The 18601-nt window shown below is 41.1% G+C and overlaps 1 protein-coding gene across 1 annotated transcript in view; it reads left to right on the top strand.

Moving 5' to 3' along the window:
- zswim8 (zinc finger, SWIM-type containing 8) overlaps positions 1–17252 on the top strand; it is a gene marked incomplete at its 5' end in the record, with an annotated part of 45034 nt that extends 27782 nt beyond the window's left edge. Inside the window, 9 exon segments of the mRNA XM_005947810.3 lie at positions 928–1150; positions 2405–2694; positions 2794–3017; positions 6623–7120; positions 8897–9074; positions 9771–9944; positions 10029–10148; positions 11963–12141; positions 14845–17252. Of these exon segments, the coding sequence (XP_005947872.2) occupies positions 928–1150; positions 2405–2694; positions 2794–3017; positions 6623–7120; positions 8897–9074; positions 9771–9944; positions 10029–10148; positions 11963–12141; positions 14845–15048 (2090 nt within the window).
- Between the last annotated feature and the right edge of the window lie 1349 nt (positions 17253–18601).

Here is an 18601-nt window from a genome sequence, read left to right as displayed (position 1 = left end):
TGTCAGCCCATTTCTACTGGAAATGCCTTTTGGTTAAACTTTCAGCAAGGAATTTGCATTTGCACTGTTACATTTTTATAAAGCTTTAATGTACATGAAAACCAGCTTCTTGTTTTAGTGAAATAAATGGAAGGTTGTCTTTTTGTGCTAGTAATGTTGTGGAGTTGTCTCGCATCAATCATATCGTCAGTTATATCGTTATCGCAAATTTTCAAATATATATCATGATAAATATTTTTGGCCATATTGCCCTGCTCTACTGTCAGCGTTTAATCTCATTAAAATGACATTAACACCACAACGCAGCAAATCTCCATTAACGAGCTACCGCGGATCGCCCCGTGCGTGGGGCTGGACGGCATCAACACGTTAACAAGCTAACTGCGCTAACGCACTAGTTCCCATCAATTGAGCATTGCGTGGCACATCCGACATACTGTTTTACTTTAGTCCATGGCACGCTTACCATCAGGGTCATGCTTCACATGAAAACCAAGATAGTTCCAAACGCCAGATCTGAATGAGGGTGGGGGAGGTTTGGGTAGCGTTGAGGCAGTTGCCATGTTGCAACGAGCTTAGCTTCTGTCTTGCTAGCTTGCGCTGTGCTCAGTGGATCTGCGCTCGACAGTGCAGCCTAGGCGGAGTAGTCAAGCGCAGATCCACTGAGCACTCAACACAGACAACATCGTCAGAAGAAAAGTTGATAAATAAATTACAAATTTTGTTCGATACATATGCGCACCGAACCGAAAGCACTGTATCGAACGGTTCAATATCGATACGAGTATCGTTGCACCCCTAATATATATGTATATGTATATGTGTATATATATGTATATGTATGTATATATTCATATGTGTATGTATATATTCATATGTGTATACATACACATCAAACAGGACTGGATGTTGATTTTTTTTCGACAGGTATGGCGAGTATTGATAGCAGTGCTCCAGAGACCACCTCAGACAGTTCTCCTACTCTCAGTCGGCGGCCAATGCGGAGCGGCTGGGCAGCAGCGTCTTGGGGGCGGGGTCAGGACAGCGACAGCATCAGTAGTTCATCATCTGATTCTTTAGGCTCCTCCTCCTCCAGTGGCTCTCGCAGAGCAGGAGGTGGGGCCAGAGCCAAGAGCACGGACACAAGCAGGTAAACTTACACATGTTTATATTGGGTGCATACTGAGTATGAGATGTATGCAAAAGATAACAAAAGCTTTGCATTTCTTTAGTTGAATCTCTGAAAAGCACCAATAAAATGATTCCCAACAAGCTATCAGGCAAAAACTCTGCATGTGTAGTCATGCTGGGCAGTGGGGGTGTTTTTGTTTTTTTTTGTTTTTTTTTGTTTGTTTGTTTATGTTTTTTTAATTGAGGAAAGTTGGTGCACAAAAGAAGATGTGGGAGGCCTAAAAAATATCTACAGATAGATTAATCCATAAGAAATAAGAAAAAGAGAGGTCCAGAAAGGACCTGACACAAGACCCGAGGGATGCATTTAGCCCTCCAGTTGGTCTATGTACTGTTCACTGAAACCTCATTAGAACTGGTCTTAGTGAGTTATGGTGGCTGTCAAGAAACCCAAATTTGACATTTTTTGGATCAAATTATTATTAAATTCAATCCAGTTTTATTTATATAGTGCCAAATCACAGCAAAAGTTGACTCAAGGCACTTTATATTCTAAGATAGACAGATAATACAGAGAAATGGATGTTCAGCTGCCTGCCAGTTAGAAATAAGGGGAGGAAGACTGGACAACATGTGGAGGAGAGTCAGAGATTAATAATAACTAATGATTAAACACAAGAAATGCCCAGTGCATCATGGGAAGCCCCCAGCAGCCTAGGCCTATTGCAGCATAACTAAAGGACTAAGGCTCACCTGATCCAGCCCTAACTATATGCTTTAGCAAAAAGGAAAGTTTTAAGTCTAATCTGAAAAGTAAACGCTCTTTTGAGGGTATGCGATAGTATGAGGTCTTTAAGATAATATTGGTCTCATATTATTCAAGACCTTGTATACGAGGAGAAGCGTTTTAAATTTGATTCTGGATTGAATAGGGAGCCAATGAAGCCATAATTATGCTTTCTGTTTCTAATCCCTGTCAGTACTCTCACTACAGAATTTTGGATCAACTGTAAACTTTTCAGGGAGGGATAAACTAGTTCTTGAGTGTTATTGCGCAAATGCAAAACAGCAGTCTTACATATTTGTTTAATGTACACATTGATGGACCTAACGGGATCAAAAAACTCATACTGCCCAATAGATTTAATACTATTTAATACTACTACAAAATAAAATTAAAGAAGTAAAGAGCTTTGGTTACATAGTGGAAATCCACAGTTTGTGTATCTATTTTAATTAATATTAATTAATTTTTCATAAATTCTTTGTTTAGGTACAAAGGACGACGTCCTGAGTGTCATGCCCCCCATGTCCCCAATCAGCCCTCAGAAGCAGCAGCTCACTTTTACTTTGAACTGGCTAAGACTGTGCTGATCAAAGCTGGAGGAAACTCCTCCACCTCCATTTTCACTCAGCCCTCAGCCAGTGGGGGGCACCAAGGTCCACATAGAAACCTGCACCTATGTGCCTTTGAGATTGGCCTGTATGCTCTTGGCCTCCACAATTTCGTTTCACCTAACTGGTTGTCCAGGACCTATTCCTCCCACGTGTCCTGGATCACGGGTGAGCAGAAGTGTGGCTGAAGGAAAAAGATAATGGCCCACGTTTAATGGCCCACGTTAGTCACTTACTTTTCCTCCTGTGTCCTTTTTTTGTTTTCAGGCCAAGCCATGGAAATCGGCAGTGCTGCCCTCAACATTTTGGTGGAATGTTGGGATGGTCACCTGACCCCTCCAGAGGTGGCATCCCTTGCGGACCGAGCATCGCGAGCAAGGGACCCCAACATGGTTCGGGCAGCAGCAGAGCTGGCCTTGAGCTGCTTGCCTCATGCTCATGCCCTCAATCCTAATGAAATCCAAAGAGCTTTGGTGCAGTGTAAAGAGCAGGTACAATGGGAGGGGGTTTGCATAGTAACTTTCCACTAAAGGTTTAAGGCATGTCTAGTAAACAGACTGGCAAGATTATAAGTTAGACTCAGTGTTGGGTAAGTTACTTTAAAATAGTAACTTAGTTACATTACTAGTTACTTCTCTCAAAAGTAACTCAGTTACTTCAAGTTACTCGTTACTTTCAAAGTAACTAGTTACTAGGGAAAGTAACTTTGGTTTTACTCAGAATTCTCTTGTTAATGTGTTGCTTCCATAACTTTGCCAGTCTTCTAGCTTGCTTACTTGCCACAGTGCACTGTGCCACCTACCAATAGAAAGGAAAAGATAATGTGCATATTTCCACGAGAGAAATCCCACGCCTGGACCGTCATTGACTGCTGCCATGATTCTAGCCTACGTCACAGCATCATGTGCGCCTTTTACATCCAACACAAAAACTGCAGTCGTGGTGCTTTGATTGTACTCAGAACTCGGAAATTCTGCCTTCTGAATAGGAAGATGTAGGTAACACCAGACTGCAGATGAGCTGCATACAGGGCTGGACTGGGACAGAAAATTGGCCCGGGCATTTTGACTAGAGACTGGCCCACCATTATAGGAAAAATCATAAAGCCTTTGAATGAAAACAAACACTGTTGTGACAGTGATGTACACTGTTCTGATGGTATATATGCATCAATCTATCAATCGTTTGTTGTAAGATTCAGATAATTATTTTTTTAAAAGTGAGACATTTTAAATGAGAATAAGAAAAAGTATTTCTTTGTGCCCCCCTCTCCCTGTTAATGCCCTACATGCCCCCTGGCAACACTTTGCTAGACCCGCCCCTGCACAGTTACCAGCTGTCAGCTACCTAAAAAGGATCCTGGTGTTATTTGTCTCTCAGAAACAGTTCATAACTTCCCTTCAACTCATTCATGTCACCTAAAAGGTAAACCTGTTTCTCCATCACAGCTCTGATGATCCAGTAAGGACATCTCCTGGTTTCATCTTCATGTTTCCCTCTCACCAGATAACCAAACCATATCATGACCAGCAGGTTTACAGCTGTGGCTCCAGCAAACATCAGCTGATACTAGAAATTAATATTAAATAAATTCTAACAACAGCTGATCAAGCTTAAACGTGCTGCTGTTGTTTAGCGCGACATCCGCTGGTTTCCTCTTTCTGGCGCAAAGTGAGCGATAAACAAACAAGAGAGCCGATCAGCTGATCATTGATCAGTTTCATGATTGAAGTAGAAACAGGAGAGGGAGGGGGGAGAATGAGAGAAGAAGAGGCAGCTGTGCAGCATAAGACACAGAATAACTCCAGCTTTGTGTCTTTTTCATTGTAGCTGAATTACGGGACAAACTGTTCCTTTTCACCTCAATAAGAAACGCGTAATATTTTCTCTGAATACCAGACGGGACGGTTGGCAACTCTAATAACTTATGAACAAAATAAAGTTCAACATCATTAACTTCATAGCACCACCCAGCTGTATAGAAACTCCGTCATGCTAGCTAGCACGCAGTACGGAAAAAGTCAGAATAACGAAAATAAACTCCACCTAAACTTGGTTCATATCTGACCCAGAGAGACTGCAGGTCATAACTTCTTACCTGAAGTTCAGTTCACACTTGGACCGGCGGCCGCCTCGGGTCTCTTTTCCTTCTGCGTCCCCTTTCCTTCATCCACCTGCTGCCTCCACCACTTGCTAATGTTACTGAATCTGTGGAAGCTCCGCGATAGCCACCACACGAAGTAACGAGTAACGACCCTATCTAAATCCCAGTAACGAGTAACGCGTTCCTGATTTTGGCATAATAACTAGTTACCGTGCTCGTTACCACAATAATAACGTAGTTACTGTAACGCGTTACTTAATAACGCGTTAGTCCCAACACTGGTTAGACTGTTACTAATTCTAACTGTTATAACTTGTTTATTTTATTTAAGATGTTTTTTCTCTCCTTGTTGGCTATCTGGTCAACAAGCTGATTTTGAGCCTCTGACACACAGGCTTGTGGTGGGATGTAAACACCGACCACAATGAATGAAGAGAATTCCCTCTGTAAATAAAAAGGTTTGTAGTTCATAAAGAAAGACTCCAGGTGAGGGCTACGTCACTTTCCTCAGAGTGTGACTGCACACTAGCCTTTACTGATTTAGAAGCAGATTCCACCACCTCTTGTTTTTCCTGAGAACTCTACGCTTTAGTCCACTGGGAAAAAAACCCTGAAGTCTGGCATCCGAAGAGCAGAGGCAGAGGAGTTTTTTACAAGTTCACTCATTTTATTTGCCAGTGATCGGATGTTCACCAGGTGTATAGATGGGAGTGAGGCGTGCTGACATAGTTTGATGAGTCATCGTCAATGAAAACCAGGGGAAAAAAAAATATAGACATGACTGTCCAATTTTTAAGAGTTCATCTCTGCAAAAGTGACAGGAGGATAGCAGCAAAAACACTGAGTACACTCACAGAAATCAGCAACGCTGATTTTTTTTTTTCCCTGGGGTGGCTGTAGCTGAGGAGGTGGAGCACATCATTGGCTGATGAAGTTGGTGGTTCCCTCAGTCTGCATTGCCAAATATCGTTGTGCATTGCCAAGTTGCTCTCTGAAGCATCCATCGGAGTATGAATGTGTGTGAATGTTGGTTAGAGAAAACAGTGTAGAAATAAGAAGCATATATCCCTGTACCCTTCAGAATTTATCCTGATCCTTCTATCAGTACTCATATCATCATTAAACACAAGTAAGCCAGTTCAACAGACAGGCATACGTGCCCATGCCATGTCATTCCCTCCACCAGTGAAAGAGTATGTTTTACCCTATGGGGTCATTAACTATTCCTTTCCTTTGCCATACTTCTTGTTTGCGGTCATTTTATCATGGTGGAGTGATGTGGTAGATGCTAAATGGACAGATTCTTATGCAGTACTTTTCTATTCTCTCAGAGCACTCAAAGCACTTTATCAGCAATATGATATGAACTGGATCGTGTCTATTGAACAAAAGGATGTCGTATTGTTTGATAGAAATGAAAGTTATCAAATATCAAAGTGAAAAAATGATGTGGCAGGATTGTTTAACACTATGCAATATATTCAGTACTGGAATTTATATTCAATATTAATTGTAGCTAGGCTCAAAATGTTAATGCTAGCTTGTTAGCATTATAATTTCAAAAATCATTGCCTTCTGTTTTTGTTTACATTTTGCAATGTCCCAAATTTGTTTGTACAGGTGCAATTCAATTCAGTTTCAATGTTGTTTCCTTAGCAGTCAGTGATAATACATCTTTTTGGATTTATGTTGTGGTTTCTCTAATTATCAAAGTAACTATCAAATATAACCTGAAATTCAACAAAAAAATGTTACTTCATGGTTTATGTGTCTTGTGATGTACTGTCAAATCCTGCACATAAAATATCTGGTGTGTGGGAATATCTGAGTTATGAGGAACATTACTGTGAAAGTGGCTTATGGCACACTGCCATAACCTTAAACCAAAGCAGCAATATTACATAGCCCATGTTTCCAAGAGTAAATTTAAATTTCATTCATTAAACGTTTTGCTTCCTCATCTCACTTCCTCTCTGTCCTGTTTTCCTCTAGGATAATGTCATGCTGGAGAAGGCCTGCATGGCAGTAGAGGAAGCAGCTAAGGGTGGAGGTGTCTACCCCGAGGTTCTGTTTGAGGTGGCTCACCAGTGGTACTGGTTGTATGAGCAGTCAGTAGGTGGAGGATCAAGCCAACAACGGGAAACATCCGGCCGATGTGGGGCAAATGGCGGTTTGGGCAGGAGGCCCCCAGAGTCTAACTGTGGTGTTCTTGACAGTGGAGTCAACATGGAGTCTCCAGGGGTAGCAACAGTCACAGCTTCCGTCACTGCAGCCGCTGTCGTACCAGTTATCTCTGTAGGGTCCACCATTTACCAATCCCACGCTATGCCTGGCCAGGCTATGGCTCACCCCCACACCCCGGGCCTCCACCCATACACCACTATCCAGGCCCATCTCCCCACCGTCTGCACGCCCCAATACCTAGGGCACCCTCTGCAGCATGTCCCCCGGCCCACCGTCTTCCCTGTGTCTGGGGCTGCATATCCACAGGTCAGAGCACAAGTACATTTTGGATCATTTTAGATAGTTTTGACTCAACTATGTTTTTCATTGTCTTTAAAGTCTTTTATATTCTTCTCTAAAAATATTTTATTGCAAGCGGTTAAATTCAAAGGGAACACCCCATAAAGTAAGAAAACGCAAAATAATGGCAAGCTGAAAGACATTGCTACACTTGAACTGAAAAACAAAAACCAGGATGAGAACAAATTGACACACTGAAGAAATATAGCAGATAGACAGACATACACATACATACTTTTTTCAGGAGTGTTTCCTGGTACTGTTCCAGAAATATCAAATATGGTTTGTTTTGACCCCTATACAAAACTGAGGTTGTCATTTTTGGCAATTTCAATCATATTGACAGCACGTTGGGTACCCTCTCCTCGTATTGTAAAACACATGTAAAAAACCTCGGAGTTTACATTGATGGTTCTTTTAAATTGAATAAGCAGGTGAGTGCAGTAGTTCAGTCCTGTTTTTTTCAGCTAAGACAGCTAGCCAGGATAAAGCCATACCTTCCGGCTGACGTCTTCGAGCGTATCATCCACCTTTTTCTTACTTGCAGATCGGACTACTGCAATTCATTGTATTATGGCCTAGATCATGCCACCATCCATCGCCTTCAGATGATTCAAAATGCTGCTGCTCGCCTGCTAACCGGTACAAAACGGAGAGAGCATATAACCCCAATTTTAGCCTCTTTACACTGGCTCCCTGTCCCCTACAGGATCCAATTTAAACTCTTACTTTTTGTTTTTAAGTCACTCAACGCCCGAGCCCCCCCCCTACTTGTCAGAGCTCCTCTCTGCCTATGCTCCAGGAAAACCCACGAGATCTAGTTCAAAACTACTGTTGTCCATTCCACGGACTAACCTCAAATCTCGTGGTGATAGATCCTTCTCTGTGGCAGGTCCCAAACTTTGGAATAGTCTCCCCTTTAATATTAGATCTGCTCAAACTCTTGAGCAATTTAAATCTTTACTCAAGACACACTTTTATGCTCTGGCTTTTAACACATTATGACCCAAGCATTTTGGATTTATCTAAATTAATTAGTATTGTTTCAATTCCTTTATTTTATTGTTTCTATTGTTATTATTGTATTACATTGTTGTTTTTAATTTTATTGTTATTGTTAAGCACTTTGTGCAGCATAGGCTGTTGGAAATGTGCTATATAAATAAATCTGACCTTGACCTTGACCTATATATTTAATGTAAGGCAAATTAAATTACATGACAATGACAAACAAACGCGCGCGCACACACACACAAAGAAAAAAGAAGCACAGCGCGAATGATCTCATAGCCAGTAACTTTTTGGATTACACGTTATTAGTTTTTTCTTTTATTGCTTACTTTGTTAAGTTGTTTGGCTCCTTGGTAAAGAGATGAGGGCTACTTCAATACTTTTGCACATTACTTTACATGCGAGATCTTCAAACTTGCCTAACAGTTTCATAATTATAGATACTCACGGCTTTTATAGCAACTGGAAAAGCTTGTACAGCTCCTCAGGATCCTAATGTCAGACAAAGAGACGATTCTTATATCCAGTGCTGTTTATGAATAAGTGTGTGTGCGTATCACAAATGTTTTAACAACTATTAGTAGTAGTATTGGTTTTTTTCATATGTGCATCTCATTAATTCCTAGTTTTTATTGTCTTGTACAGCACAGTGACTACATTTTGTGAAAATTTCTCACTAGACTGTTCATAATAATATGCAAATAAACTTGCATGTTTGCTTAACTGCTTCAGGGAATGCACCCAGCATTCATTGGTGCCCAGTATCCATTCTCAGTGGCCACTGGCCCCCAGCCATCAATGGCAGCCACGGCTGTCGCCTTCCCTGGTGTTCCTGTACCGTCCATGACTCAAATTGCTGTCCACCCCTACCACACTGAGGCTGGTCTGCCACTCAGCACCACTGTAGCAGGTCGGGACTACTTTGTGTTTAAGATCGGCAGTTGCTAATTCTTCTGAATTAAAACTTTTTTTTGCTGGTAATTGTTACATTGTTACATGGATGAGTTTGCATACAGTTGAGGTCAGAAGTTTACATACACTCATCAGAAGCATGAATGTCAAGGTTAATTTGGGACTTTTAATAATTTCTTTGAACCGCTCTTTTTTTAGCTTGTCCGTGTGGACAGTTACAAATTCAGTCAGAGGGCCTCTTTCTTGGTTCCCCCTGTCTTGGTCCATGGCAATGTCTTCTTCTAGACCTTGGTGAAGCAACTGAATAACGTGTTTGAACTGATTATCTTAGAATCTGCAGTTGTTTAGAAATAGCTCCAAAGGACTTTCCTTGTTTAAATCCTTATTCTCTTTCTTAGTTTAACTGAGTTCTTTGGACTGTTCAGACTGATCCTTTTTATGGTAGAAAGTACCCGTTGTAGTGAACTGCAATCGCAGAACCTTCAGCACCACGTATTAAACAACTTGACTATATGTATGTATTTGAGCATAAATGTATATTTTTGACCATATGTGAATTGGAGAAAACCTAAAATAAACGTAAACCTTTGGGGGTTTTTAAAGCCACTGAAGGTACAGTACATTCATGCCCTTGATTAGTGAATGTAAACTTGTCATTGCTAACCAATGTACTGTGTCTGTTGTAATGTTGTAGTTGGTGGTGTTCACCCTGGCCCCACCATCCAGGCCATCCAGGGAGCATCTCTGCCCTCTCTATCCTCTCAGCCTGCCTCCTTGGTCAGCAGTCCTTTCCCAGCAGAAGATGAGCAGCACAGCCAGCCCATTAGCCAACAAGGCCTGCACTACTTGCATTCTGCTTATAGAGTTGGTGAGTAGTTTATGTTCTCTGATTATATGTTAGTCTAAGTAGTTTGCATTATTAACCAATATGTATTCCTTGTCTTCTGTAAAGGCATGTTGGCATTAGAGATGTTGGGCAGAAGGGCTCACAATGACCATCCCAACAACTTCTCCAGGAGCCCTCCTTATACTGAGGACGTCAAATGGTTGCTGGGACTTGCTGCTAGGCTAGGTGAGACTTTACCAAATAAAGGGACATCTCTGGCTGCACTGACCTGGACACATATTTGCATTCTGTTTGAAATCGGGGAAGTAAGATAATAAAAGAAATACTTGCTACAGAAGCCAATTTTGAAAAAAAAAAAAAATACAAAAAAGGAAAGCCTTCAATTATATAGTAATGTTCTAGGTCTTAAGCCATCCATTATTTCTTTGCGTTTTGCTGGGAAATGGCAAATAGATGCAACAATGTATTGAAACATTTGGAAAAATAAATGGAAATGAAGTATATGAGAACAGAGATTGTAAAATTATGACCATCTTTATTTTTCAACATAGCCTGAACTCTCTGTGGCGGATGGATGGGAATGATGATCCCATAAGGGATAAGGAAATAAAGAATAGAAACAGTACAGTTTATATTTAATAAGCAACCAACTTGAATAAAAGTGCCACAGGTGCATAATGGGGGCCTTATACTGTAAGAGAGTGCAAAAATGTTACATATGCAATAATGGGGGGAAAAGACAAAAGTAAAAATGAAGTAAGACTGACACTGTGCAAGAGAGTAGTGCAAACTGTATTACTAAACTATATGAAAAAGAAGAAAGGGTAAAACCGATAACTATGTGTGGACTCTTCTGCCACAGAAAAACAGTTAGTGTACAGTTTTATAGAGAGTGGCAGGAATTTCCTGAAGCGTTCTTTATGGCAGGAAGTGTGAATCGGATTGAGGGAGAAGGAGCTCTGCTGCCTCGACATGTGGAGTGGATTTTGGTGTGATGGGTTCTCCATGATGGAGAGCAGTTAGCTCAGTGACCTCCTGTCCCTCACTGACCAATGATGCTTTCAGCTCTGCGGATTAGATTGTTCATCCTGCCGGTATCTCTGGCACTGATGCTCTAACCATCCATCCATTCACTCCCGCTTATCCTTTTCAGGGTCGCGGGGGGCGCTGGAGCCTATCCCAGCTGTCATAGGGCGAGAGGCAGGGTACACCCTGGACAGGTCGCCAGTCTGTCGCAGGGCCAACACACAGGGACAGACAACCATTCACACTCACATTCATTCGCACTTTCACACCTAGTGGCAATTTGTATTATCCAATTAACCTATCCCCACAAGCTGCATGTCTTTGGACGGTGGGAGGAAGCCGGAGTACCCGGAGAGAACCCACGCAAACACGGGGAGAACATGCAAACTCCACACAGAAAGACCCCGGCCTGATGTTGGAATTGAACTCAGGACCTTCTTGCTGTGAGGCAACAGTGCTAACCACCATGCCACTGTGCTGCCCTGCCCTGCTGTAACCATGAAGACAAATAAACAGGCTTCACTCCAATCCACAGCTTCCTCTTCCTGACGTAGCAAAAGAATCAAATTAAATAATGAAGGGTCCTTTTAAAAAGGAAATAATGAAGCGTCACATGTCATTCAGTTTCAGACAGTTAGTCCTCTTCTTTTGTGTATGTTTCCTTTTTAGCTATTTTAATTGATGCTGGCTTAGCTATAAGCTTTCCTCTTTAGACTGCTTTAAGAGCATTTCAAGAGATAACGGGATTAACCGCTCCATGGTCATTTTCAGTTAAATTGTAATCTGTCTCGTTTTTTTTAATCTCTTCCACAGTTGATTTATTATTTGAAATTTTATAGATGATCTGTGTGTTGGCTGAAGTTTAATGCAAATCTGATTGAGACAGAGGTAGGAGTCAACTCAGGCAGCAATCCCTGGATCAGTTGACTCCTACCTCCATCTTAATCACTGTTACTCCTACCTGTCTAGATGGCTCAAGGCAGACTTTTCTCTCACTCTTTCCATCCTGCCAGGAGTCAACTATGTGTACCAGTTCTGTGTTGGAGCAGCAAAAGGCGTCCTCAGTCCATTTGTCCTGCAGGAGTTAATCATGGAGGCCTTGCAAAGGCTGAACCCTGCCCACATCCATGCCCATCTTCGAACACCTGCTTTCCAACAACTTGTCCAGCGCTGCCAGCAAGCCTATCTGCAGGTACATCATATTCACCGCAATACAGCGGTCCCCCGTTTATCGCGGGCGTTACGTTCTAAAAATAACCCACGATAAGTGAAATCCGCGAAGTAGCCAACTTTATTTTTTACAATTTACAACAGATGTTTTAAGGCTGTAAAACCCGTCACTACACACTTTATACACTTTTCTTACACAGGCATGAACATTTTCACACTTTTCTCTCTTGTTTAAACTCTCAAAGTTCAAACCTTCGTAGAAAAATAAGTCCAGTATTATAGGATGAAACCAGACACCCCCAGCTGCCGCTGACGGTGCCATATGTTTCATCGACATTGTTGCGTTTGTTGGGGAGAAAACTTACAAACATACAGTACAGCACTTCAGACTCACACTGCTAGCGAAGATTTGTGTAAATTTGACAAGCTCGCGATATAGCGAGGGACCACTGTATTCATAATGAGGTTGATGACAAAGAGTAATGCAGGTTGGGCTGCAGGACTGATTCCCACAAGTATCTCATATTTATAGGTAATTAAAATCTTTTACAGCCAAAAATGTAATTCAGTCAAATAAAGTAAAACAAAGTTTTTCAGTAAGGAGAGTAAAAAGTATCAGACAAGGGAAAACACAATAGAGCTGTTGCAAAAAGCCAGGTTCGGCCAATATTTGTCTACATGTGTTCGCAGGCCCAAGTGACTGTCGTGGAAATTTTAACGAACAAGTCTGCAGACACGGTTACTATAATCAACACTGTTTATTATCACGCACACAAGAGAGAGTACATCCAGCAAGATGCTGTCATGCAGTCTCTGAGACGGAAGTGGAGCTCCCACTCCTTTATGCGTTCACAAAAAGGGAGGAAGTAACAAACTGATCATACCACCTCACGCAGCTCGCTATGAAACCTAACAAACACTCCACTACAACGAGTACGTTGTTTCATGCCCTTGGTATTATCAGCGCCTGCAAAAGAGAGTTGTTTTCTTCAGCTGTTGAGGTTGACATGAGTTGAGCTAGTTCTAGACTGTTGAGTGGAAATTTCCATTACGCTGCCACAACTGAGCATAAGCACTGCAGCACTTTAAATGAGAAAAAAAGAAATTTTCTATTACATGACCGATTGGGAATCTGTTGTGATAACCTGAATCTGATAATACCCTGACTCGATTGCCGATTTAAATTTTCTTTTTACATATTTTCTGTATTTTTTTTCCGGCCACTTCATAGTGACTGACATATCCTCCCAGCAGCTAATCGTCAGATGTTGTGGAGGCTGCACCGAGCAATTATGTAGATTTACAGCTCCAGTTCCAAAAGTTTGTGATGCTGTGTGAAATACCAGTTCAAACAGAACGCAATGACTTGTTAGTCTCATAAAGCCATAATTTATTAACAGTAGAGCATCAAAAACATATCAAATGTTTAAACTGAGAAAATCTTCATGTCATCAAATTTAAAATGAACTGGGCAACTAGCTGAAAAGAAAGCTGAAAAGAAACAGCTATATGAACATTTTGAAACTAATTGATGATTAATTTTGGACTTAGGTTGTAAATCATTTAAGCACATCTGTAAGTTGGTTGAATTTTACAGTGGCCTAGCTTTATAGAAACACTGTTGTAAACTAGAAAAATGTGCATTTCCTGCGAAAATGCTGTGTGGATGCCTTAACGCTGAAGATGTCTGCTGAAAAAAGCTGAAAAAGTTGAAAAGTTGCAAAAAGTTGTATGGCGGTGAAGAAACTGAAAATTCTGCTGAAAACAGGTGAAGAAGCAGAAATTTTTGATGAAAACAGGTGAAAAGCCAAAAATTCTATTGAAAGGGGTAAAGACGGAGAAATTTTTGCTGAAAAGTGGTAAAAAAAAAAACATTGCCCTGAGCAGGATTCGAACCTGGCCCACCTGGTCTCAAGGCAGCCACTCATCTCACTGCGCCAAACTCATTCTCACACAGAATAGGTGGAGAGACTGACAATTCTGCTGAAATGAGCAGAAGCTGCTGAGAATTGTGCTGATAAGAGGTGAAAAGGCTGAAAATTTTGCAGAAAAGAGGTGAATCAGCAGAATTTCTGCTGAAAAGAGTTTTTTTCCGAAAAAAGCTGAGATTTGTGCTGAAAAGAAGTGAAAATTTTGAAAATTTTTAGTTTTTTCAGTTTTTTCTAAAAACGGCAGAAAAAACTGAAAATTTTGCTGAAAAGGGGTGAAAAAGCTGAAATTTGTGTTGAAAAGAGTTAAATAAGTTGAATTGGTAACTGAAAGAAATGTTGCCATAAGCGGGATTTGAACCCCGGCCTCCCAGTCTGAGAACGGCTGCTCATCTCACTGAGCTAAAACACAGCTCAGCCCAGCAAGGAAAATCAGTGACGCCATTGATAATATGGCAGAAATGGGCAAAAAATATTGTATAAAAGATTCAATATCTCAAAAAGTATAGAAGTTATGAGCACCAAAAGTCATAGCAATAATTAGCAGAAAGAGCAGAATTTTTCAACGTTTGAACGGTGCAAATAGCATGAACACTGAGAGAGTAGTTAAGCGGAAAAAAACGTACGGAAGCAACCAGAATAATAAAGAATAAAGAGAAACAGGAACTCAATAGTGTGGATGTCCTTTGAGGGCATCCACACAATTATAGTCCAGCATGTGTTATTTGTGAGTAGCTCCACTTAAATAGGAAGGTTCAGGCTACATTGTCCAATGTCACCTCCTTTTCTCTCTGCAGCATATTCACCACCGGCTCATCCACCTGACACCTGCTGACTACGATGACTTTGTCAACATGATCCGCAGCGCAAGAGGTGCTTTCTGTCTGACTCCTGTGGGTATGATGCAGTTTAATGATGTGCTGCAGAACCTGAAAAGGGGCAAACAGACCAAGGAACTATGGCAGCGTATATCCCTGGAGATGGCAACCTTCTCTCCGTGAGCAGCACACTCGGGGAGACAAAATCTGCTCAGCGTCAGCCTGGGCCAAAAAAGTCCCATCCAGCCTCCAGCATAGCTACTGCCACTGCACTGAGCTGACCACACTTACGTGTGATTTTGTTAGGGCCATTGCTCCCTGCTCTGAGGACTCAGTGAAGCGCACATAGGCAGTGCAATCGACTCCCATTCCCCAATTCACAGACTTACTTTCGTTTTTTGTGTTTGTCCACCAGAGCGTTGTGAAGAAGCCTGGTCACTTACCTGCTCTTCCTGGCTGATCTTTTATCATTGTTTATCGTTATGTAAATGTGGAATTCCGGTGTACTCCTTCCTTTCTTCATTTCTCCTCAACTTAAGACTGACAGGGATCTCTCCCCCGCATCCTCACTTCATTTTCACTGTTTTGTATTCTGTTTTTAGTTTTGTTTTAAAGGAAACCACTGCGTGAGTTATTTTTATGCTGCAACATTCCTGTGTAGTGTTAGATGCTTCACTCACCAGAGTCTTGTCACCATGGATATGAATCATTACAGTGTGGGACAAAACAATGATTTGTGAGAAGAAAAAAAAAGTTTAATATGAAGCATTTTATTGTCCCTATTGGTGAGGATTTTTCAGTATTTTGTTTAATCTTTTTTTGATACTTTGTAATAGGCTATGACACGTAAGCAAATAGGAATGGGACGAGAGTGAGGGAATGCTGAAGGTGCTTTTTCTGTTGTGTGGGATACATTTGTACATTTTAGCCTGCCTGAGAAGTGACATGAACAGCTCCAGACCAAAACCAGAGGCCACCTCACCACTGCTTAGGCAAACAATGTCTGCAAGGCCTTCTCGAGCTACACTGTCCAACAGTCAAAACACCTTATCAGTCCCATTTGGGCTAAGTTGTTTGTTTGTTTTAAAATAATTTTCCAATATAGAATCCCCAGATTTCCAGCAGCTGTCAGAACGTTTAATAGATCTTTTATATAAATATAAAAATGCTTTAAGGCAAACTAGATTTGCTTAATCTAATTTACAATGCTGTCTAAACACAGCTACTAAACAGACTCCTCACTAAAACGTAATAAAAAGAATTTAGAATAGCATGACCATAAATATTAAAATCACGCATCCAGCCCTTCTTCACCGCATCTAAAGCACTGACTAGTTTAAATGCACAGAATACAGCAGTGTGGATGGAGATGGCAGACCTATTGGAAGCAGCATAGTCCATTTGACTGATCCACATCCTTTTTCGTCCAAAGTTTTCCATATTGTAAAAGCCAAACATACCGTGTAAACACTCCTTTATAAGCCTTTCGTTTGTCCAGTGATATGGAGTGCATTTGCCTTGTTCTGATGCACCAAACAGAACTAAAACCACTGTTTGGATGATTGAAGTGTAAAAGAAAAACTTTCTGGCCGCACTCAGAAAAACCCAAATAAGCCACACAAAACTGAAATGTCTGCTTTATTATTCATGTGCCTGTTTTTGAAGGCTAGGAATTTGGTTCAGCAAATGTACATTTTTAGTGCAAACCATACACAGTGGACAAGTCCCAGACATCGCTGTCTCACCTTTCAACCACATTTGTTTTCTCTGCAGATTACACTGACATCTATTATAGTGTAATCAGTACCAGTCACCATATCAGCTTAGCGTTTTAGGTTGTCCGAGGTCCTGAATTATATGCTGCTCATGCTTTGTATACACTGTCACACATGTACAGTGTAGCTAATCATCTAAAACCCAAATGTTCTGAGACTATTACTTTGGCACCACGTTCTCTTAATCAGACATGGCTTTGGCTTTGCTCTGGAAAGTGCTATCTTCTTTGTTTTCAGTTTTCTGGTCCACTTAAGCCCCAACACTCTTCAAGACAGTTACCAGACACATATGACACAGTGTGTTTGAGTGGCCCTCTTCTTCGATGTGGTTAGCTCATAGCCCATGGTGCTGTTACTTCAAGACATGTTGACACAGTCCAGGCAGCTGCTGTGGTTCTGAAACTGGCTCATTGGTTCTGGACCTCACAGGTGAAGGTGACGTAGTAGAAAATGTACTGTGATATTTTTGTATTTCTCAAAAGTGTAGTTCGATTGAAAAGTTGTATATGTGCTGATTGCAAAAGGTTCTAATTGAGAGTGCAAAGACAAAAAAATAAAAGCAATAGTAAAAGTGTAGAGTTTACTTTAATAAAGATCATTGAAAACACTAAATTGCTTTGACTGATTTGTGGGTTTGAGTAGGGATTTATTTGTTTTATCCAACTTAGGCTAAAATGGCCAAACCAACGTGTTTCTGTGCAATATCTCACCCCATGGCCACAAGAGTTAGCAGTTATCGACTGATAAATTAGTAAGACTCAGATTGTTCAATCCTTTTCCTGACAATACCCACTGTCATATATACTATACAGCAGTCCCTCGTTTACGTTACGTTCTAAAAATAACCCGCGATAGGTGAAATCAGCAAAGTAGCCAACTTTATTTATCTAAAATTATTATTATAGATGTTTTAGGGCTGTAAAACCCCTCACTACACACTTTATACACTTTTCTCAGACAGAAATGAACATTTTCACTTTTCTCTCTTGTTGGGGAGAAAACTTACAAACATACTGTACAGCACTTCAGAGTCACACTGCTAGTGAAGATTTGTGTAAATTTGACAAGCTGAACGCATTCTGTACTATACAGGAGACACAGGACGAAATTGACTGACAATGGTCTACAGCCAATCAGGACCCAGAACACAAAGCGTTGTTTTAAAAAAAAAAAAAAATTGCACAAAAAAATTATGCGAAACAGCGATGCCACGAAAGGTGAACCGCAATGTAGTGAGGGACCACTGTATTGCCAAAATTCCCACAGAAATCCAAATCATCAAATTCAAGTGTTCCAATTGCTTCCATGACCACAGGTGTGTAAAATCAAGCACCTAGGTATGCAGACTGCTTTATTTGTGAGAGAATGGCTCACTCTCAGGAGCTCAGTGAATGCCACCTGTGGAATAAATTCAGTCATGAAATTTCCGAGAAGCTTCTTTAGTTCATCATTTCTCTTCTCTGATGAGAGGTGAAACATCTTCAAGCAACTTAAAGAAGTCCAGACACTTTTCTTTCCAAGCTCCTTAGACTACGATGACCTGAATGACTGAGAACACAGATATCTTGCTACTAAATATTGCGCAGTCAACTGTTAGTGGTGTTATTATAGCAAAGTGATAACGATTAGGAATAACATCAACCATGCTACAAAGTGGTAGGCTACGTAAAATCACAGAGCGAGTTCAGCAGACTGTGAGGCACACGGTGCACCAAGGTTGCCAACTTTCTGCAGAGTCAGTAGCTAGAAACCTCCAAATTTCATGTGGCCTTCAGATTAGCCCAATAACAATGCATGGAGAGGTTCGCGGAATGGGTTTCCACGACCGAGCAGCTGCATCCAAGTAAAGCTGCTACGGGACTGTAAAGACCTCACAAATGCACTTTGAAAGAATGGTCTAAAATTCCTATAAACACAGTCCTAGCCCTTGTGGAAACCCTTCCCAGAAGAGTTGAAGCTGT

This window comes from Haplochromis burtoni, unplaced genomic scaffold (assembly GCF_018398535.1).
Source record: "Haplochromis burtoni strain Fernald_Lab_line unplaced genomic scaffold, NCSU_Asbu1 Contig_554, whole genome shotgun sequence".
Taxonomy (NCBI): Eukaryota; Metazoa; Chordata; class Actinopteri; order Cichliformes; family Cichlidae; genus Haplochromis; species Haplochromis burtoni.
The sequence above is the reverse complement of the archived record's forward strand: the minus strand, read 5'-3'. Positions and strand labels throughout refer to the sequence as shown.